This window comes from Poecilia latipinna, unplaced genomic scaffold (assembly GCF_001443285.1).
Source record: "Poecilia latipinna isolate Pla-1442-1.1 unplaced genomic scaffold, P_latipinna-1.0 Scaffold988, whole genome shotgun sequence".
Classification (NCBI taxonomy): Eukaryota; Metazoa; Chordata; class Actinopteri; order Cyprinodontiformes; family Poeciliidae; genus Poecilia; species Poecilia latipinna.
This window is the reverse complement of record NW_015113604.1, coordinates 156,907-179,164: the sequence shown is the minus strand read 5'-3', so window position 1 is coordinate 179,164 and position 22,258 is coordinate 156,907. Positions and strand designations below refer to the sequence as shown.

The window sequence follows — 22,258 nt, the reverse complement described above, 5'->3', positions numbered from 1 at the left end:
AATCTCTCATCGCAAAGAAGCATGTGGTGACAGTGGAGAGAAGCCACTTGATTTGAACAAGAAACAACATACAGTAGAGGGCAGGTTCAGTATGAGTGGTCACCTTCTGCTACCAGTTATGAGTTGAGAAGATAGAAAAGAGAAAAAGACAAAAAGGAATGTTAAAGTCAGCAGTATTTTTGTGCATCAAATTGACTGTGATAACTCCATCAGTTGTTACTTCTGGGAAGAGACACGTAAAAACAGAAACCTCGAGTCAGCAGGTGGATTTCCCTTTGCAAACTACATTATAATTGGTTGCTCCTAAATCCGAGAATCTAATGTAAAAGTTTATATGTAAATTGCCCAGTTGTAAATATTTCAAGGACGTCATTTATATAATACTTTGAATATTTCAATGGTTTGGCCAGGTCAGCTGACGGCATCTCAGTCGCAATTAGCGGGACCTGACGGCAAAGGGGACATCAGCAGAGAGAACAGTGCTGTGGACTTTAGCAAGGTATGTACATTGGAAGTATATATAGTTTTGTTGTGGCTGCTTGTGAAAAGTGTTGGAAAAGTGGAGACAGGCTGGTATGGTTGGTACAACTGTTCCCAACATACAGCCTCACAAAAAGAAAGTTTAGTAATTGTGACAGATGATTTTGAGTCGAGTTTTTTTTGCCCTTCACTTCTCACTGCAGGTTCTAAAATTAGGGTTGAGGGTTTAGTCTCTTAGCCACAATTGTGTTTCTGACATGATGCGACTTCCAATTAAATGTAATACCTGAATAATTACTAAAACTGTAAATAACAGCAAAGTATAACATTTATCTACTGTAATTTTTTTTCTCAAGTATTTCTTCTAAGAAACAGACACCACTTATTACAACTGAAGGCAAAAAGAGAGAATTATTATACCCAAAATTTCCATGCACTTCAGCACAAAGTCCTTAAAACATGTATGGATGATGGTGTGAGTTTAGATGCATAACTGACATGATTTTAATAAAAAAAATATAAATTTGGCACAAGCTGTCATGTTAAAAACCTCAATACATATCCATTTCTTCTACAGAAATGTTCGCATTATCAAAGCTAATTTTTTAAAAAGAAATTAAAGACCAGGAATTAATAAAAGTTAACACAAAAATATACCTTGTTTTAGTCATCAAACAAAAGATATTAACCAAAAGCTGTGTACTAAACGAAGAAAAAGTTAGGACACCCTATCAGTCAGTCTATTTGCATGAAGTAACTTCAAAGGGTTTCTTTAGTCGTCCGTCACCTGATGGAATTTATGATGGAAAATCATCAGGTCCTGCTGCAACAAAAAAAAAATCGACATCCAAACAACTTATTTGGAGACTTCTTTTAGCATTTTATGGTTTTCTGTTGGTGACCGTGCTTGGACGACGAGACCAAGACACCACCATGGTTGTGTTGAATTTATCTTACTTTTAGAATATGTTCTGTACTGTGGAACGACTGAATAAAAATGATTTTGAGAGTTCATAAGCTGCAACAATATTTCTGTTCCTGTAGTCCTCAAAAACTGTTTCAGACGTACCATGGTGTTCATTCTCACTTCAACAGTTAGGAACGCATCATCACACTAAATGTCTGATGTTTAAAACAAACAAACAGAGAGCACCTTCAAAATACTGAGTGATGATATTTCTATAATATGTAACTTATGTAATACACCTGTGTGAGATTCTGGGATTAAAAAAAAAAAAAAGGTATGTCCTAATTTATCTCCCAAAAGAAGTTGCATTTTTTATATCACAGCTTACAAAATATGAATGTGTTTTCTTCAGCTTTTACTGTTTTATAAACAAGCCAAGAACGTTTTTGATTAACCCATAATTTCAATCTTCTAAGAATCTAAGAAAGATACGATGTTTGCGTTCCATTAAATATTTTTATCAGAAAGGGACAAGTTCAGACCATGAAGTTATTTGGTTCTATATTTTTACAGTGAAACAAAATGAGAAGTTAATGGCGAAATTACCCATTTTTTTAACCTGCATTTTACAGACCATCTGTCGCTAGAGAGAGAGAAAAAAAGAACCCAAATGCTGACAGCAGACAGACAGATTAAAAGCCAGAATGACCTACTCCAAAAAGCACTCAAATTCAGGAAATCCAAAAGCCAATAAAAGTCCACACCAAAAAATTTTTTGAAAAAATGAAAACACTCTGTGAATTCAGAGGAAATCAAATAACCACTGGAATAAGCAACAAAATACTGAGCAATCTTTCAATCCTAGCAATTTCCTAAAAATCCTAAATTTTTAGGAAATTAGGATGCTTGTTTTCCCAAGCTTACTAAATAATGCAACACTGTCAAACTGATGAGGAAATGTGATGTTTTACTGATAATTCAGTAAAACATCACTTTTTGTTTAATTTACCTGTTTTGATAGTTTCATTTGGTAAATCAGGTATAAACTGCTGCATTTCATTGTTTTTCCTTCACCCCTTTTACTTTTTAAGCTAATTTGCAGTTTCATAATTTTATTTGGTAGTCTGCAAAAAGGAACTGCAATAGTTTTCTGCTAAAAGAAAAGCAACACTTTTTCCTCTCATGTTGTTAAATACCGTTTGACATTTCTTGCAGATGTTTAAAGACTCATTTTGGTGAAAATTATGTTTATTCTGTTTATTATTTTTTTTATTCTCTTTAGAGGATGTTTTTTGGAACACATTATGATTAAAGCAAACACTTGTCACTTTGGGTCTTATATTTCTAGCCACTTTTGTGTTTAGTCATACTCTGTTTTGGTATCCCTGTATTTCCTTTTTCATAATTAGAAGTTATTTTTCTGTATTTTTACTTTAGTTCTCTCCATCAGTCAACTTCATCGGTAGCCTGTTTTCAATCCTTGGATCTTGGGAATGATTACATCCAGCAATCATTTCCAAGGGTAAAGGGCTGCTGTTTTTTCTTAACTCCTTGGTAGTTTTTCCTCAACTTGCTCTTCATCATTTCAGGTGTTTATTTTTCGTTGGACTCATCTTTGGCATTGCTATAATTTCTTTGCTCTTCTATTAAAAATCCACCAAACCGTTATTCAGCTCCAACAGAAGGGCAGGTCAGATTTAAAAGTCCAGTTTTCTGATTAACAGAGAGAATAATCACGCTACCATATAGGGCCATTAAACTGTCAATTTCCAAAGCACTAAATTAAAATGTGGAATTAAAAAAATGGGAGAATAATTTCAGCAGTATTTTGACCATGTTATTACACATTCTCCCTATAAAACTGGTCAGCATGTTAGGCTGCACACGCAGATTACAGATCTGATGTTTCAAAAATGTATTTAATTTCTTCATATTTAGATACTTTTAAAATGCATAGTCAATTAATGTTAAAAAGCTGATAATTGAAATCAACTTTTTTGATAATTTCTGAGAATTATTTTTAATTATATAAAATTACTAAAAGAGCGTATGGTTTCATGGGATTAAATATGTGTGCAGAAAATCATCCTGGGTTCCCTGTTGAACTTCTAGTGTTCTTTGATTAACCGATTTACTCATCGTAGGTACTTTTAGCACACTTTGAGTCTTTGTTAAAATTTTCAAAGCGAAATATGGGGGATAAACACCAAACACGATCAGACTGTTACGCAACTGTGCATTTCGAAAAATTAATAGGAGGTTATCTTTCATAGAAAACCACCGAGTGAGGGATTAGGATTATTACCATGTTAGGTATTAGAATAGTCAAATACATGCATTAATGAAAAAATAAAATAAGAATAAGATCGCAATATGTTGTGGCAGTGCATTTTATGCTTCTGTTTTACATTCACAGAAACTATTGTAAAGAAGTGATTGAGTTTTATGGTTGTATATTTATATCCCAGAAATGACTGAGAAAATAAATTCACATTCTGTCAATTTTTGAATAAATTCTACATTTCAGGACAAACTTCGTTATTATTTATATAGTCAAGTTTTAATTTATATTCAAAAAAATCTCTTTAAGAAACAGAAAATAATAAATGATTTTAAAAAAACAAAGCTCCCACTGGTAATTGTTGTTATCTAGAGATGCATCATCTGAATGAGGGAACAAATAACACTCCAGTGGGCATTTGTCGTCCTCATGAAATTATCACACAAAAATCAACACCTTTAATAAAAAAGAAAGGATTTCTGGCTGGCTTTTATTCATATCTGTGAATCTTAATTTTTTTTTTTTAGCTTACTGGCTCTTATGAGTTATTATGCAATGGATTAAGTTATAACCTATATTTGCATGCTCTTTTGTAATATTTCATTCACACATCTGTGCCCTATTTGAATGCTGGAACAAACAAATCTAGCACAGCTGGATTAAATTCAGACTGGGAAATGGGTAAACTCATACATTTATGGATTTACGGGAGGATAAACGGTAAATAAAAACCTCTTCCTGTGAATGCACTTGGTACTCTTAGGATTATAGTTAGAGCTGCATAACCGAACCATGTGGAATGTTGCACCTTTTATCCTTTTTTTTTCCAGATAGATCTTCATTTCATGAAAAAGATCCCGCCGGGGGCGGAGGCCTGTAATGTGCTGGTGGGAGAGCTCGAGTTTCTGAACAAGCCAGTCGTGGCATTTGTTCGCCTTTCCCCTGCAGTCCTGCTAAACGGGTTGGCTGAAGTCCCAATTGCCACAAGGTTTCTGAAACACTCATTCAGCTTCTGAACCATATTTGACATTACTTGTTCAATAAGCAGCCACTGTTGATCATCCATGACTTGTTTTCAATTTCAAGGTGTTCATTTTTATTTATTTTTTGCCTTTAGGTTTCTATTTATTCTGCTGGGGCCTTTGGGTAGGGGAGCTCAGTATCATGAGATTGGGAGGTCCATAGCAACTCTTATGACCGATGAGGTAAGGGGTCGCTGAAGCCTATATACATCACAATCTCATATTTTACAAAATTATACAGTTTGGTGAAATGCTAGTCAGATGTCACTCTCAGATTTTCTGCACTTTGAATAAATTCACAGCTCAGTCGAACTCAGAACAAACCCTAAAGTGGTGGAACATTTCGAAGTGTGAAGCACAGCTCAGAGCTTTCATAACTTGCTTTTGGCGATTAGTCAGGCCTCATGTGCTCCATTTTGTCCAGAATTTGTGTTGTCATCCTCCAAGACTGTGAAAGAAAAACAGATCCAGACTGAAGTTGGTTCTAAAAAAGATGCACTCGCTGAATAAAAATATGCAGAAACCTGTTATAAATAGGGGCAGTTTCACATTGTTAGGGTCAAGCAAGGTAATTTATTTGTTGTATCCATGCAGGATTCACCTAGATGGTGCACCAAATCATTTTCAAATAAGAATTATGATGAGCTTTGTTCTTACTTACATGATTAAAACCCAGTGTAACCAACAACAACAAAAACAAGTCCACCTGCATCAAATTCATTCTTAGTATGTGTTCAGAAAAGGTCTTATAGCAAATCAGAAAGGCATGTAAGGTAAAAGAAAGTTGTCAATATGTTTAAAGATGTTTACAAAAGAATTTCCCAAACATCTAGCGGATCCACTGTTCAGTCTATTATCTGAAAATGGCAGCAATACCAACCTACAAAGACAAAAACAGAAACAGAAAAGCACCAGCAGGCCCAGGGTCACTCTGGAGGAGTTGAAGAAGTCCACACCTCAAATGTAAGAATTTGGTTTATAAAACGACCTGTACTCACCCCAGAGTACAGGTCTGCACATCACCCCAGACACACCATGCTAAAACAGTAAAACATGGTGGTATCAGCATCAACGTGGAAAGCACTTTGGGTTGACGAGAAAATGATTTAGAAGAATACCGAAAGAAAACCTGAGAACCCACAAATAGACCTGGGAGTGTGCAGGGGTTCACCTTCCTTCAAGACCACAACCCTACATTCTGAACTAGAGACGATTAGCTTAAATAAAATCTCATTTATATGATCACCAAAAGAAAAGAAAATAGATTGTTTTCTTTCTGTCCAGGTTTTCCATGATGTTGCCTACAAAGCTAAAGACCGGAATGACCTTATTGCTGGGATTGATGAATTCCTTGATCAAGTGACTGTCCTGCCTCCAGGAGAATGGGATCCATCAATACGCATAGAGCCACCAAAAAATGTACCTTCTCAGGTTGGTGCAAATTTTGTTTTACACATTGAAATTAAAGACAGTTTGACATGATAATAAATCTCCTGCTATTAATCAAACAGGAAAAGAGAAAGAAAAGCAACCTTTTACCTAATGGCTTAGTGGAGGGTGAGGAGGAGGATGAAGACAGTGGCCATGGTGGTCCAGAACTGCAGCGTACCGGAAGGTATTCAGAAATACCATTGTCATGAACCGCACTTGGCATCTGCCCATCTATGTTTTTTTTAGATATTATTTTCTAAAGTCAGAGTATTTAATTTGGTATTAATAAAATACTCATCCATTCATTCGCTTTTTTGATCTTTCATTCATTTTTGTAACAATCTATTGAGAAGGAGATCGATGACACTTGGTTCACTGCGAGAGAAGGTTTTGCAGTCTCTGTAATCTAAATCAAATTTGTAGCATAATGAGTAGACACTGAAGTGAAACATTTTCCATCCATCCATCCATTGGCTGTATGAACTTATCCTTGTGAGGTCCTAGGGGAGCTGGTGTCTATCTCCAGCAGTCATTGGGTGAAAGGCGGTGTATTCCCTGAGCAGGGTGCCAGTTCACTGAAGAACAACACAGAGATACAGGACAAACAACTGCACACACTCTCACCTTAAGACCATTTAGAGACCAATTGCCCGAACAGTTATTTTTTTGGACTATGGGGTAACGAAGGAGTACCCAGACAGAACCTACACATGCACAGGGAAACCATCCAAACTCCATGCAAAAAGACCCCAGGTCTGGATTCAAATTCAGGATCTTCTTGCTGCAGGTCAACAGTGCTGCCAACTATGCCACCGTGCAGCCAAACCTTCTCAGATAAAATAAAAAATATAATTTTAGAATATTTTTGAATATTTCTGATATTTCTGCAAATTCTTTGAAATCAAGCTGAAAAACATTACAAAACAATAACATCTTTCCTCAAAAGCCAAGTCTACCGCAGCACAACTATTTCTGGAGAAACTTGAGCTGCAGTTCTGTCTGGAAGTGGTTTCCATAGCAACATCTTTTTTTTTTGTCTGATCTCTATTTACAGCTCTACATTTTCATCATAGAGCCTGTCGCACTAAGCCAAGAACTTATCGTTTGAAGGAGGGCCTGGGGAAAAAAAAACTTTAGGATTAAAAAAAAAAAATAAATGTTTGTTCATAATACTGATAAATCAGTATATATATTTTGTAATTTTTCCTTAGGTGGTTTGGTGGCCTTATTCTGGACATCAAGCGCAAGGCCCCCCACTACCTGTCAGATTACTCTGATGCTATTAGCTTGCAGTGTGTTGCCTCTTTCTTGTTCCTTTACTGTGCCTGCATGTCCCCTGTCATCACCTTTGGAGGACTGCTGGGCGAGGCAACAGAGGGAAGAATAGTAAGTTCAATTTTTTTTTTTTACAGCTTTTTATTAAAGCTCTGCCGAGAAAACAGCTTTAAAAAAATTGTTTCTCTATTTGAATTTTAGCAAGATGAGAACTGTTTCAATATGTTTACATGAGTACTGTCTGTGTTTTTTCTTTCTTTCTAATCTCTAGAGTGCAATTGAGTCACTGTTTGGCGCGTCACTCACAGGAATAGCCTATTCGCTGTGTGCTGGGCAGCCCCTCACCATTTTGGGAAGCACGGGCCCTGTGCTGGTGTTTGAAAAGATACTTTTTAAATTCTGCAAGTATGCTCTTTTAAAATGTGATTGAGTACATACCTATTTATTTATTTATTTATTTATTTATTTATTTATTTATTAATGAAATATAATAGATGGACAGTTTTGGAAAGTGAGGAGAAGCCAATCTTCTTGCCCTGTTTACTTTTCCAAAGCTTTTCCACATTTCCTGCACAAAGGTTCATGGGAGTAATAGGTGTGCTCATTTGACTCTTTTTTATATATCGCTAATAAGGGTACTGCAGTGTTTTATTTTCGCTCTGATTTAGATGTCCCTTTTCTTAAAAAAAAGTGTTTTAAAATCATTATCCTGTTTTCACAAAACAGCTCAAAAGACTAGTTGTGATTTATTTATAGTATTTTACAAGGATTTTTATTAGCTTTTCAGTCTCTTAATAAGATATTTGGCCTCTGAAATTAACCAGTTTTTTGTATGTCAGTTATCATGCTAAATCATTTTGCTTTGTTTTGCCTTCGCTGAGCTTCTAAAATATTCGCGATAATGAAATTCTCAAATTCACCACATTACAACCAATAAACAATGCCATTTATTCTCTCTCCCCAGGGACTACGGTTTGTCCTATCTGTCTCTCAGAACCTGCATTGGCCTGTGGACAGCTTTTCTCTGTATTCTGCTGGTGGCCACAGATGCCAGTTCCCTTGTTTGTTACATCACCCGTTTCACAGAGGAAGCGTTTGCCTCGCTCATCTGCATCATCTTTATTTATGAAGCCTTGGAGAAACTTTTGCACCTGGGGGAACTCTATCCCTTTAACAAGAATAACAACTTGGACAAACTCACCACATATTCGTTAGTATGCATGTTTTTTGCAATTGCCTCTTGTAGTGATAATTTAAGCAAATGTTCCTTGGAGTATTTAAGTGATCAAAAAGTTGATTTGCTGTTTCAGATGCGCTTGTGTTGAGCCTTCGGATCCTACTAATGGCACCGTAAAGTTCTGGGAAGTCAACAACATAACTGCCTCTGAAATTTACTGGGAAGCCCTGGAGGTGAAGGTATGAATAACTACCAATTCATAGATTATAAACCACTTCAGCAAACCGAAGCAAAATTTTAGGTCACGTCAGTGACTTCAGCAAGAAAAAAAAAAAAAATCAAACAAACATTTTACCCGACAAAACAACTGGGAAAAAAAAAAAGGATTTTTGGCTTGCTTAGCTTAAAGTGGCATGCTTATCCAGATGGATGAGACGAGATGAGATTAAGGACATGTGGGCTGGATTATATTGGATTATATTAGATTAAAGGGCACTAAAATCATTATAAAAGCACATTTTCGGTCTGAGAACTTTTGTTTTCATTGGCATAAAAGCTCATGAACCCTGCATATTTCTTTGATGTCACAATAACTCTGCCCTGCTTTTCCTCACTTGCAGGATTGCATTGAAAAGAGAGGGGAGTTTGTGGGGACCGCTTGTGGTCCTCAGGGACCCTATGTTCCAGATGTTCTCTTCTGGTGTGTCATTCTCTTCTTTTCTACTGTTGTCATGTCTGCCTTTCTCAAGGAGTTCAAGTTCAGCAATTACTTCCCCACAAAGGTACTGTGACTCGTTATAATCAGTGTGCAACTAAAATCATGACTCAAACGTGATGATGAATGTGTTGCACAGTGCAGCACTACACTCTTGTGGTAATCCACGGGCATTGCAGTGACTGAAAAAGAGATTAATCACTGGTGTTTTTTGTTGACTGCTTGAGATTTTCTAAGTTGCTAACAAGCATTTGGCCAATCTGCAGTTACATTTTCCAAACCTTAAATACAATTAGCACAACTTTGATTTTACATGGGAATGCCATTAACACATTTCATGTCGTTTTCACAGAATAGGAAGTCAGTGAGCACATTTCTGAAATGCGTACATTGTTTTAACACCCAAAGACAAAATGAAAATATTGTCTTATTTGCAGAGCACACTGGAATATAAAACACCAAACACAATCTTCCTAAACTTGCTCAAAAACAAGACTAAAAAGCTTTAAATTAAATTCTCGCTGATTCACAACAAAGACACTTTGCAAGACATAAACATTCAATTCGCCTCTATATATATATATGTACTCAAATCCAGTCATAGAAACAGACCTGTTTCTGTTTCTATTATTAATAACACAAATAATTTGTGTTAGTAAATGCTTGTTACCAGTTGTGAAAAAAACAAACAAACAAACAAACAAACAAACAAACAAACAAACAAACAAAAAAAACATTTTCTCCCTCTTTTTTTAGGTGCGGTCTATTATCAGTGATTTTGCTGTGTTCATCACTATTCTCACCATGGTCTTGGTTGATTATGCTCTAGGGATCCCCTCCCCCAAACTGAAGGTGCCTAATGTGTTCAAGGTAAGAAGGAAAAATAAGACTGACTATGAAGACATCATATTTATTTAAAAATGTTCAGCCAATTGTTAAATATATATATGCGTGTGTTTTCTGAAGCTTCTACTTAATTAACACAATTAACATTTTAGCGACTTGCTTTGTTATAACCACCAACTTTAATGCCCTTCATTGCTGTTTTTGTAAAAGACCAATATAACATGACTTCTATGTGTCTGCTGGAAGAAAAAAATGACACATGACGATCTGCAATTTCTTACAAATAAACATCTGAAACGTATGGCAGGCATTTGCACACAGTCCCAGTAACATAATGCTTTTACTTCGATTAAAGGTGAAAAGCTTCAGAGAATGACATCATCTTTACAAAACATCTTTCCAAAGATTCGCCAACCTCATGCACATTTTAATACATGAATATGCTTTGATCAAAACCATCATTTAATAAGTTTGGCTCTATATTCAGGGTGACGGTGGTGTTAGTTTTCCACTACACATAATGTTTTGCATGTGAGCCGAACGTCTTCTTCCACATGCCGCATGCTTCCCCCTGACCTGGCCTGTCAGTTCAGAGGACGGTCATGTCTTGGTAGGCTTGAGGAAAGACTGTTGAGTATACAAGTGCACATCACACTTTTCAGATTTTTATTTAAATAAAACATCTTAACAAATACAACGATTATCCACTTAACATTTAAATTGAGGTTGTAATAGGACAGAACATATCAGAACGCTCAAGGCACTGTGCTGATGATTCAACAGCCAACCAGAGACGATCGAGGTTGGCTCATCAGCCCGTTGGGGCCCAACCCCTGGTGGACAGCAGTAATAACTGTTATACCAGCTCTACTCTGCACAATCCTAATCTTCATGGACCAGCAGATAACTGCTGTCATCATCAACAGGAAGGAAAACAAACTCAAGGTATTCTCATCTGTACACCTTCCATCACTTTTGCACCAATCAAATAAAGACACAGCTTAGCTTTTGCTATTTGGTTTCCCTCCTCCAGAAAGGTTGTGGATACCATCTAGACTTGCTGATGGTCGGGATAATGCTGGGCGTGTGCTCCGTGATGGGACTGCCGTGGTTTGTGGCAGCCACCGTCCTCTCCATCACGCACGTTAACAGTCTGAAACTGGAGTCGGAGTGTTCAGCTCCAGGGGAGCAGCCGAAATTCCTCGGCATCCAGGAGCAACGCGTGACAGGCCTCATGATCTTCATGCTCATGGGCAGCTCTGTCTTTATGACGTCAGTGCTGAAGGTGGGACAAAATCATTTTATCAAGGAGTGATTTTTTTTTTTTTTTTTTTTTTTGTGGCTGATGTAACATTTCACTTATTTTCTAATTTAATTTTAAGCACACCTCTCTTAACTTCTCTTTTGCTTTTCTTAGTTTATTCCTATGCCGGTGTTGTATGGAGTTTTTCTTTACATGGGGGCATCTTCTCTAAGAGGCATTCAGGTACAAAAAAGGGAAGGAAAATTAGACCAAAAAAAAAATGATTGAAAGATATTGAATATGTGGAACGTGATAAAAATTTCAACAAGGACCATGACAGAAATGTACCCTTAGATTTGATCTTTTGTCAATCTCCTGCAGTTCTTTGATCGCCTCACGTTGTTTGGTATGCCAGGCAAGCATCAGCCAGACTTTGTCTACTTACGACATGTTCCCCTGAGGAAGGTGCACCTCTTCACCATAATCCAACTCAGCTGTCTCATTCTTCTGTGGGTTATCAAGACCTCCAGGGCTGCCATTGTCTTTCCTATGATGGTGGGTAAACAGTTAGTTGTGACATTTATGCTACCTGTCCACTCCAGTTTGTGTCATGTGGTTTCAAGCGTTGAGCTGTAAAGGTTAAAAGTGTCCAAACGTGAGTGTCTGTTATTTTACATTTTTCAAATGTTTTGGTCAGCAAACGAACATATATCTGACAATATTGAAGGTTTTGCAACTCCTATGATTTCACTTGCTTTCACTGATTAATAAATACATCATCTAAATTCTCCCAAATAAAACATGACACATGTTGATGTGATGCAGGCTACAGTAAATCATCTTTTTTTGACCAAACTATAAAAATGCATCTTCCTAATTCTTACTTAGTGTCAGAGTTTCTGTTGTTTCGATAAATTTCAACAACATAGTAATTCTTCTGTTTTATTCTGCCTTTTTTTTGTACCTTGTCATCTCTGCAGGTCTTGGCTCTGGTTTTCATTAGGAAGTTGATGGACTGTATCTTCACCAAGCGAGAGCTGAGCTGGCTGGATGATCTCATGCCAGAAAGCAAGAAGAAAAAGCTTGAGGATGCTGAGGAGGTGATAGATCTGTCTTTGGCTGTATTTTTTATTGTATTTTTTTTAAAAACAGATCTGTATTCAAATAATTCTACATTTTACATTTTTCTGCACTAAAATGTCTGATTGTTTACCTTTAGGAAGAAGAGCAGAGTATTCTAGCAGAAGATGAAGGTGTTGTGCAAGTGCCATTGGGGGGATATAAGTGAGTTATAGTGCCATTGTAAAAGCTCCGTGGACAGAATCATTTTCTGTATAATAAATAAACTTTGTCTTATTTTTATGTTTAGACAATTTTCTCCCTCTTGTTTTTACAGAGGAATACCCATCATCAACATCACAGATGAGATGTCAAAAGGCTCGTTTGGAAATACCTGGAATGCCAACGACTGAAGAAAATAAAGCATCTATGAAGGTTTTCAAGATTATTAGGCTGTACTTTTTTAAAGAAATTTTGGCTAAGGCAGGAAATTAGTTTTCAACGAAAGGATGAAAAGAATGTTCAGATTGATTATTTAGCTGCGAGGAAATTGCATGACTGGAGTTATGGCAAAGCATCACACTAGAATTCATCGAGCTCCTCAGATTGACCCATTCTTTCACAAAATTATAGAAGCAGCCTGCATGCCAAGGTGATGGAGTGTACACACTTGTGGCCTTGGAAGGGATTGAACACCTGAATTTAAGGACTTTTGACATAAATATGTATTTTTGCAATTACACTTATGCTTTGTTAACTTTGTTGTTGAACTTCAATATCATAAACATGAAGATATAAAACAACTTTTTCATGAGATTGCAAAAAACAAAACAAAGCAAAACAAAACAAAACAAAAAACGCCAAAAGGTGGAAAAAAATGAAGCCCGGTTTGGACTGTGCAGACGGCCTGTCCCATGATGTCTCTCCATCTTTAGCCCTTCTTAGTTTATACAATCAAATCTGTTTGCAAGACAACACGTGTGTCAAGATCGTACAAAAACAGTCTGGTTTCAAAACAAATAAAACTGTGAAACTTTTAAACAATACAAAGTTATTATTACATGTGATTTGCACAATTTTCTGTTTCTGTGACTCGTATTATGTATCTATATGTTTTTAACCAAATTACATACCATACAATCTAGAAAGCACAAGCAATAGCTCCTCACGCCTAAACAACGCTATCCTATCCATGTAATAAAGTGTTTATTCATAAAGTGTTTATTTATATATATTTTTTGTGGGTTTTAAGATGTTACTCATTGGGGTTTTTTTTCCAGCAGATTATTTTATAATGCGAGAAAAGTCTTACAGTCTTTTGCTTTCTAGTGACAGTGTACTTCTTCAATCTTTAGTGTTAAATTTCTCTTAACTGAGTCATCAAGCCATCTAACTGTCAAATGTTTTACCGTTGTCAACTTTTCAAAGAATAAAACTACGACTTGTGTAGTACATTGTTTTGAAAGTATTTATGAGGTATTGTATTGTCCGTACTACAAGTGTGCAAACCTCAATAATTCAAGATGTTTCACTTTTTGAGTGTAACCACTTAAATAAAAGTTGTTTCATTGATATTGTAGTATACTGAAATGGACTTGTACATAGTTGCTTAAATAAATCCTAATAAAGATGATAAAACGTCGTGGCTTTACGATCAAGTCAATATGGCGTGTTTCGGCAAACATTGGCGTTGGCCTCTATAATCGCATATCACCTTAGGCCGCTGTGCTAATTGTGTGGCTTTGTTGTAGAAAACGTGACGGGAACACCTAGTGTCAATGCAGCTGCTTTGCCTTCACACATCCGGCCTTAAGCAGAACAGGACTGGGCACAGGTTCGCTTTTGCAATCAACAGATGGTTTGATGTGCTGCAGATGACAGCTCGGAGAGGTGGAACATCCCCCGAGCATGTCACGCTGCTGGCTCATGTGAATTACTGTTTCCTTCTCAGTGCTATGAGGAAATCAAAAGTGTTGACCCAGGTACTGATCCCAGCCGGTCTGATGCCGAGCTGATTGACATGATTTCCCTTTATTTAGCATGGCTGTCCTTGGTGTGCAGGTCTGATTATCATGGGGGAGATCCTCCCCCGGTGAGCAGCTGACAGGTGAAACACATCATTGTATACCTTGCAGAAATCCCTCTGCGTGGTTCTCCCAGCGGACAAACATGTTTATTGATTTTTCGTCTGCCTTCATTCGCGAGGAGGATCCAGAGAACACAACAGGAAACATATTCTGCACGCTGGGATGTGAGATCTCAAAGCAATAAATTAACCCTGACATGTAAGACAATATCAGCTCAAGTGAAAATAGTTCTTAGAAGAGACTTGAAATCGATGTTAGTTTTTTTTTTTTTAAACCTAAAAAATCATTCATCCGCCTTTGCATATGACATGATAAAAAGGGAACTTAAGAATTGTACACATTTCTTTATTGAAAACTGCAAGAAAGGGTAGTTTAATGCTAGATGTGAAGTTTGGACCAACAACATAATTTAAATTCTAAAAATTCAAGTGAATAAGAAAATGATCAAATATATAATCAGCTAATTCTCCATAAAATTTCCAACCACATTTGTCATTTACATGATTTTTTTTTTTTTTTTTTAAGTATCTCCTTCAACCACTGAAGGCCACTAAGGCTTCTTGTGAAGACACATTTAATTGTGTTACCAGAAGAAAGTGTAGTACAGGTCGTGACACATGTAATTGCACAGAATCAGTGAAAAACAGCTGCTTCGTTTCGCAAGAACAGCTTGAGGAGTTTAGTCTCTTCTGCCTCGGCCGGTCTTCAACCAGGAGACAAACTCTTTGGCTGCCTGGTCCTGCAGGTAAGAGCTCACGTCGCTGGTGTAGGTGCCGTCTGCATGGCGTCTGAATAAGCTCCTGTAGAAGAAATACAATTTGGCATGTCCAGTCTGGATTTATGGGGGTTTTTTAACATTAGGAAATTTTACTTTACCAACCATATGGTTCAAATGCTTCACTGTAACATTTAAAAATGCACTCACCCGTTCCTTTTTGAATTCTTCAGCCACTGGACAAAGTCTTGGGCTCTTCTTGTTTCCAGGTATTTGCTGTAGTCATTGGAAAATGTTCCCTCTGAATGCCTCTTCATGTTTGGGAACTCACTGGGATCACTTAAAATTGAGTTTTCACTCAACAATCTAAAAGGAAAACGTGACAGAAAGAGCCGAGTCAAATGACTCACACACACTTAGATTTAAGCTACGTACAAGAAGATCATGGAAAGAGTCTGCTGGACGGATTATTCCGCTACATCACAGCGACATTTTAGGTGTGATATTATCATCAACAACAAAATAAAGTCAGGCCTAATTCATTCATACCCTCTGATATATATCTGGATGTAACAGATCTATTCAACCACAACATTTGTTTCTGCAAAAACATCTCAGTGGCTTTTCGCAAAACTTTTGTAGACTTTTGTAAAATGAGCCTCATTTCAAAAGAAGACATTATTAAAATAATTTATTTTGATTTTTCAGGAAAAAATGCTATGTCAAATTATATATATCTTTCTCGAAAATCTGTGGAAATATGGTTGCTGAACTTCTTCCAACTTTCCACGGGTATTTTTTGACAAATTGTAATTGGTGATGAGCCCCAAACTTTGTATTTGGAAGGTATCCTTGCCACCACAATAATCTTTACCTCCCTTCGTAGATTTAATATCAGATTCCAGATGGGACTCTGGGTCCAAAATGCTAATATCACATCTGGTCGGAAGAAAGATACTGGTAAAATTACTTCCAGTCTAAATCTGCCAGGGCTTACTAGTCATGTGGAGCCTAACAACATGTTCTTCCAACATATTATTATTATTATTATTATTATTATTATTATTATTATTATTATTATTATTATTCATACACACACCTGTCAAATATATCGCAAAGTTTACACTTTTGCATTTCAACTTCAAAAGTACTTTAAAAAAATAAAAAACAACAACAACTGAATTTTACGTAAATCGTGGACTAACAAACATACACACCTTTTTGTCCTTTCATTCAACTAAATAGTAATAACATTTATAATATAAATAAGTTATAGTAATGATAGAAAGTAGACAAATATGAAGATTAGACTTGTATTATTTAGATTTTTTTTCTTCTAAACACTGGCATGAATCAAACTCATAAGTGTGAACACTGAAATACGATCTTACAGCGGTGTTCGGTCTGTGTCCTGGTCAGGCACCTGCCAACTGCTTTGGATGATGACAAGGAGCATAAGTCCAGCAAGAGACTGAGCACTTTTCATTGTTTAAGCTGCCTGAAAATGAGCAAAAAATAGAGACAAATAGTATATATTACCTAAATGAGGTGTTTGAGCTTTCAGAATGGATTGTGAAAAAATTCTTACCTGTGTTCTTTTGTGCAGATTGTTTAAGAGAGGGATCTTGCTTGGCGCTGATTGTTATCGTTCTGCTCTCCTGCTCGTGGAGCTTCTTCGTGGTCTCCTCCCCGTCTGCTCGGTCTTATATAGCAGAGATGAGGAGCATTCTCTCAGGTGACTCCCTCCGTCACAAAAACCTTAGCACATCCTCAACTACTCTCAAGCCATTAGTCAGCTTCTGGCTCAGTGCCCTGAATGTAATCTTGGTTAAAAAAACAAAAAAACAAAGCATGACAGCTGGATGGTCAAAAAACATCTTTAAGTCTCTGAATCAAATAGTATCTACTCCAACATAAACATTTCTACAAATGATAATTATTAACTTTGACAGAAAACTGTTCAACCCATTTACCCAAAAGACAAGAAAATAAACTAAATAATTAAAATTTTGGAAAAAAAAAAATATATATTTAGCTAATACAGCTATTACCAAAACAAATGTAACCTATAATCTTAAGTCTAAATACCGCTGATCTTTGCTTTGAGATTTCTTAATTTGAGATCCTGAACATCTGTAGCCACACTCAGACCTACAGACAATTTATCCAGTGCAACTTTCAATAACCGCTAGGAACTGCAAATGACCAGCCGTTTATATCTTAAAACAATGTTTATTGTATATCTTCATCAATGCAATATTACAAGTGTAAAGACACCACTCCACAGTGCAGTGTGACATATTGACCGTAAGTTATCACATTCACATAAAAAAGACAAAACTTCAAAATGCATGCAATGGCCTTTTCTAAAAAGTCACATATCTTAATAATAACAAAAAGGCTCAAATTTGTGAGCAATGAAACATGTGAAATTTACCTGACTGTTCGACATATTATTAAAAGTAAAACAAGGAAATAGTTTAAAATGTTCCTTTATAAATGCTGAAGACTCTTTTTTTCACATCTATTCAGGATTGAGGAGGCATTTCTGCAGAAAGTGACTCATGAGGATGTATGTATGATGAAGGGCTTGTCCCCTTAGAGAGTGATCCTTGTCAGTGTACCACTGAAATTAGAAACAAAACAAAATTACTCCAGAGATAACAAAATTAAAGATATGATCAAAGCTATCTTATATTTTCATGCAATAACTAATGGTGGTCTTTTTCCATTTGAAGCTCTCTTTAAACAAAAGCACATTTAAAACCAATATTAGTCTAGTTCCCTCAGCCAATATTTACCATTGCCTCAAAATCCACAAGTTCTTCCACCAGAGCTTTGGAGATCTGCGCAGCCTGCTGGAAATGGACATTGTCTAAAGGAAAAACAGCAAATCACAAAGTGACTGAATGTCAGAGCTGAAATCTTATTTGAAGCAAATAGAAACCATTTGTGCGTGACTTTATTCTGTTACTAAGCAATGGGGCGAAAAAAAAAACAAAACAAATGTTAGCACATGTTCAAAAACAGCGATTAGTAAAGAGAAATCACAGAGCGTACCATCTGCTGTGCCGTGAATAAGGAGGTAGGAAACCTTTTTAAAGTTCTTTGCTCTCGATATGACTGTGGAGTTCTATGAAACAGAAAAGAGAAAATCCAGAGAGAATAATGCAACTTGAGTCTCAAATCAGAACAGTGAATTCTAATGGGCAAGTGTGATTTCAGAGCCGTATCTAGAAATTTTGAAAACATAAAACATACTGTAGATAAATCAATTTGAAAAGAAATTTGGAAAGAAAGAAAACAGATCAGGCTTTCAGGTAATATTAATAAAAAAAAGATACTACTACTATTAATATTATTTGGACTAGAATGTCTGTTACTTACTTTGTAAGAGTCTGAATTCTCTGATGGTTTGCCCATGTAGCGCTCGGTGTAAACTGCATCTGCAAAAAAAAACAACAAAAATAAAAACTGAAAAAAGTGCTCAGACCTTTACATAAATATTAATTACAGTGTTCAAACAACTTATTCTTGAATTCTTTAGCACCATCAGCTACTCGTGTTTATTTTAACCCTTGTGCGTGCGAGGACTGTGGCAAATGATACAAGTGATACCGGTGTGGGGTTGGTTGGACCCCATTTGTAAACACAGGGGTTAAAAATATAAAATAGTAAAGTTTACTCTGACTTTATGGCAGACTTTTATGCTGTAGGAAGGGAGGAGAGAGATGTGAAGGAAGAAAGGTAGTAAAGAAGATACAATATAGGAAAGAGGAGATGTGAGAAAAAAAAAACTTTGAGGATGAAACTGATGCTTCTCCAGTTTGAACAGATGCTAAACAAGGAAAGCGTATCACTTACCATAATAGTCCCACTTGGCTACTGGGGCCACGGCAATCCCACACTTGAAGAGTCCAGTGCCAGCACCCAAAGCCATTGAGGCGACATAGCCACCATATGACTGAAGATGAAGATTTAAACTCATAAATAAAAAAAAATAATATATTGATTTATAAGACAAAGAAAATCAGTCGTCAAAATACAGGCAACCTACCCAGCCCCATATTGCAATTCTGTCCTTGTCAATAAAACCCATGTTGATGAATTTCCTGTAAGATAGAAATCACGTTATAGCTGAGAAAAAAAACAAACAATTCTTGTGAAGTTCATTTTCTTCACCTCACTGCGGACATTTGATCTTCCACTTCAAAGGTCCCGAGTTGCCTGTAGATCGCGTGCATTATTTCATCACCCTGATAACCGCTTCCCCTTCCGTCAACACTGGCGACGATGATTCCGAGCGAACTGGAGAGGTACGTTCCCCAGTTCAGCTTGTTCTGATAGCTTACACTCTGACTACAGGGGCCAGCGTACCTGCAAGGAACAGAGTCACCATGAGGAATTCCAAGAGGGGAAGTTGTGGCACAGTGAGATGTTGTTTACTTACACATCAATAAGGAGAGGATATTTTTTGGACTTCTGGAAATCTGGTGGCAACATCATTTGATACCACATATCTGTTTATTCAAAAAAAGGTTTGGAAAACAGGGAGGGACTGATGTTAGCGAGGAAGGAAACTTGATAAATAGTTGTATATTTATTTTGGATCTTTTTAAAATATGATAAGGTAATTATGCAAAAATAGTTAATTACATATCCAGTTTGAAACGATGTTTTAAACCAGAAAGAAAACTTACATGGAGAGTTTTAAATGAGAGTTTTGAACATGCATGCCTCACCAAATCCTGCAATCTTTACGGTGCCATATTTCATTGTTGGCATTTGAAATTCAGTCAGAAGATTTTCCAGCTCCTTATTGTCTTCCAAAATTGATAGCTCTGAAATAAAAATAAACACATAAACCTAAATATATAATGACTGCTCAAAAATTTTGTGTGATTTTGTTGTCAGCACATTCAATGAGAATATTTCATTCATTCAGATCTAGGATGTGTTATTTGAGTGTTCCCTTTATTTTTTTGAGCAGTGTATATATATAATAAGTTGAAAATTGTTTCTGTGCACTCAAAGTTAACAAACAAGTCAAACAGTCTCTATTTTTTTTATTATTTTTTCACAGAAACTAAAAAAATACAAGAGTAAAAAAAATAAAATAAAATAAATCAGCAAACCATAAAAAGAAATACCTGTTCCTGCACCTGAGCCCCTGTTGTCCATAAGTGTGTAAAGGGGCAATCCAGGTCCTAGTCCAAACAAGACAGACATAAATTCGTAAAGACATTTCACACCAATATTAGCCATCTTTGTGACGTCTAAACTTTGATTATTGTTCACAGATGTTTCCTGCATGGCTGAGTTATTGCTTGCGAACACATATAAAGCTAACTGACCATAGCAGTCCATTCGGTAGAAGGAGGCGTCATAGCTTAAGTAAGCTGAGTTGTACTGACACCTGTCTTCATGCAAGCCACAGGTGAGGCACATGGGGGTTGACGGACTGCTTCCAAGCATAATCCTGATTTGAAAAAAAAAAGAAGAAAATCTCATTTAAGTTATGTAAATAATATTTTACAAGAGTCTAATTAGCTCGTCCAATAGTCTGTTTTTTTTTTCTCAGTTTAACAAATAGAATCTTCCATACTAGCAAAGATCTGTAAAAATGATTGAAATTAATTATTATCTATTTAAGTTGGTCTAGCAAAAAGCAAATGATAAATATTGTGGTATAAAAAATTCATCCCCACTGTGCAGAACTTTGTACACCCTTTGAACTTTCTCACATTTTGTGACATTATAACTACAAACTTCATTGTATTTTGATTTTGTATAGGATTCAGAATGATCTGAAGAGATCGTAAGATGACATAGCAATAATACATTTCACCAGAAGGTTTATAAATAACTTTTGGGTACATAATTTCATGTAAAAATGATGCAACTTTTCTGCCTCCCCAAGATTACCCCAATATTGTTCTTCAGTGACAAGATATTCACAAAACTGCTTACTTGTAAAGATTTCTCTTGACAGGGTTCCTTTCATGCTGATTACTTACAAAATATCTGTAGGAAACAATTTAACATCAATCTTTTTTTTTTTGACATTTTCACTGATGGATGTATGATTTTGCATTGAAGGTGTAGTAATTTCACTCACATGGCATTCTTGGTTAATTTTGATATGTAAATAACTTCCCATTTCCCAGACGTAATTGGCGTGGCTTTGCCCTTATTCAAAATAAAAATAAAACAACACGATTAAAGAAAGGCAGGAAGGAATTGATTTAGCTGTAAATTGCTATAAAAAATAACACTTACATTTTTTATGTAATGAATATGTTTGTAGCCTTGAGTGTCACTCATTACTTTGTAGAAACTGAGTTTGTCCTTAGCAAAGAAAATAGGCAGTGGCATATACTGAGGGGAAAAAAAACATCTTTGAATAATCAGACATTAAATGGCTGAAATAAAAAATGTAATTTGCTTTTTGGAAACTCACATGGCCAATCCAACCTGTCTTGCTTGTTTGCTCAAATTTCTGAAAAGAGTAAATGTTTTAATTCAGCATCAGTATAAATCTTGGAATCATCTCATTGAAAACTAGTGAGGATTTTCTGATAGGACAGGTAGCTTGAGTCGTGACATCCACCTCTTTCTCTCTCCAGCTGCTCCCATCAAAGTCGTAGATAGCTACTTCCACGTGATTCTGTTTCCTTGTGAGCCATTGCACAGCGACGCGTTCATCTGTTGCCCAGGTCACTGAGCACAAAATGTGATCACTGAGTAAAAAGCAAGAGAAAATGACAAGGTTTTCAAATGGGTCAAACTGTGAACGCACCGCATTAACCTCCGCTTTAAAATCAGTATTACGTGTTAATGTAAGACTACAAACAAACCTTCCCGCCACGGAAGCAGGAGGAGCGAGCTGGGAATGGAGGGTGGGATTTGCGGTGTCAACGACAAACAGCTTCACCTTGGTAAGGTTTGATCCAGCCTATGGTAAAAGAAATTGACCAGAACAAACGGAATAATGCATTAAAATCCTATAATCTAAAAAAA

The 22,258-nt window shown here is 36.3% G+C and overlaps 3 protein-coding genes across 6 annotated transcripts in view; 1 reads left to right on the top strand and 2 right to left on the bottom strand.

Moving 5' to 3' along the window:
• slc4a10b (solute carrier family 4 member 10b) overlaps positions 1–12,855 on the top strand; it is a 28,025-nt gene extending 15,170 nt beyond the window's left edge. For all 4 annotated transcript variants that reach the window (XM_015050356.1, XM_015050359.1, XM_015050357.1 and 1 more), the window contains 18 exons: positions 411–499; positions 4,499–4,656; positions 4,786–4,873; positions 5,975–6,121; positions 6,202–6,305; positions 7,333–7,507; positions 7,668–7,801; positions 8,361–8,606; positions 8,707–8,812; positions 9,194–9,355; positions 10,045–10,158; positions 10,918–11,079; positions 11,168–11,419; positions 11,552–11,620; positions 11,759–11,932; positions 12,358–12,477; positions 12,597–12,661; positions 12,774–12,855. In XM_015050356.1, coding sequence (XP_014905842.1) covers positions 411–499; positions 4,499–4,656; positions 4,786–4,873; positions 5,975–6,121; positions 6,202–6,305; positions 7,333–7,507; positions 7,668–7,801; positions 8,361–8,606; positions 8,707–8,812; positions 9,194–9,355; positions 10,045–10,158; positions 10,918–11,079; positions 11,168–11,419; positions 11,552–11,620; positions 11,759–11,932; positions 12,358–12,477; positions 12,597–12,661; positions 12,774–12,849 — 2,441 coding nt within the window. In that variant the 3' untranslated portion in view covers positions 12,850–12,855. The remainder of the gene's footprint in view (positions 1–410; positions 500–4,498; positions 4,657–4,785; positions 4,874–5,974; positions 6,122–6,201; positions 6,306–7,332; positions 7,508–7,667; positions 7,802–8,360; positions 8,607–8,706; positions 8,813–9,193; positions 9,356–10,044; positions 10,159–10,917; positions 11,080–11,167; positions 11,420–11,551; positions 11,621–11,758; positions 11,933–12,357; positions 12,478–12,596; positions 12,662–12,773) is intronic.
• Positions 12,856–15,080: 2,225 nt separating this feature from the next.
• Positions 15,081–17,204, bottom strand: gcgb (glucagon b). The gene is made up of 4 exons (XM_015050361.1): positions 16,827–17,204; positions 16,630–16,736; positions 15,449–15,604; positions 15,081–15,323 (listed from the first exon to the last, which is right to left on the bottom strand). Exons 2-4 carry the CDS (start codon positions 16,722–16,724, stop codon positions 15,203–15,205), a joined length of 372 nt encoding a protein of 123 aa, XP_014905847.1. The 5' UTR covers positions 16,725–16,736; positions 16,827–17,204; the 3' UTR covers positions 15,081–15,202.
• A 250-nt stretch (positions 17,205–17,454) lies between these two features.
• fap (fibroblast activation protein, alpha) overlaps positions 17,455–22,258 on the bottom strand; it is a 13,407-nt gene continuing 8,603 nt past the window's right edge. Inside the window, exons 10-26 of the mRNA XM_015050360.1 lie at positions 22,096–22,193; positions 21,849–21,978; positions 21,699–21,737; positions 21,518–21,616; positions 21,357–21,427; positions 21,209–21,262; positions 20,593–20,717; positions 20,389–20,445; positions 19,981–20,079; positions 19,689–19,758; positions 19,421–19,615; positions 19,296–19,350; positions 19,103–19,202; positions 18,626–18,684; positions 18,299–18,371; positions 18,040–18,113; positions 17,455–17,864 (exon numbers count right to left, since the gene is read on the bottom strand). Coding sequence (XP_014905846.1) covers positions 17,763–17,864; positions 18,040–18,113; positions 18,299–18,371; positions 18,626–18,684; positions 19,103–19,202; positions 19,296–19,350; positions 19,421–19,615; positions 19,689–19,758; positions 19,981–20,079; positions 20,389–20,445; positions 20,593–20,717; positions 21,209–21,262; positions 21,357–21,427; positions 21,518–21,616; positions 21,699–21,737; positions 21,849–21,978; positions 22,096–22,193 — 1,500 coding nt within the window. The 3' untranslated portion in view covers positions 17,455–17,762. The remainder of the gene's footprint in view (positions 17,865–18,039; positions 18,114–18,298; positions 18,372–18,625; positions 18,685–19,102; positions 19,203–19,295; positions 19,351–19,420; positions 19,616–19,688; positions 19,759–19,980; positions 20,080–20,388; positions 20,446–20,592; positions 20,718–21,208; positions 21,263–21,356; positions 21,428–21,517; positions 21,617–21,698; positions 21,738–21,848; positions 21,979–22,095; positions 22,194–22,258) is intronic.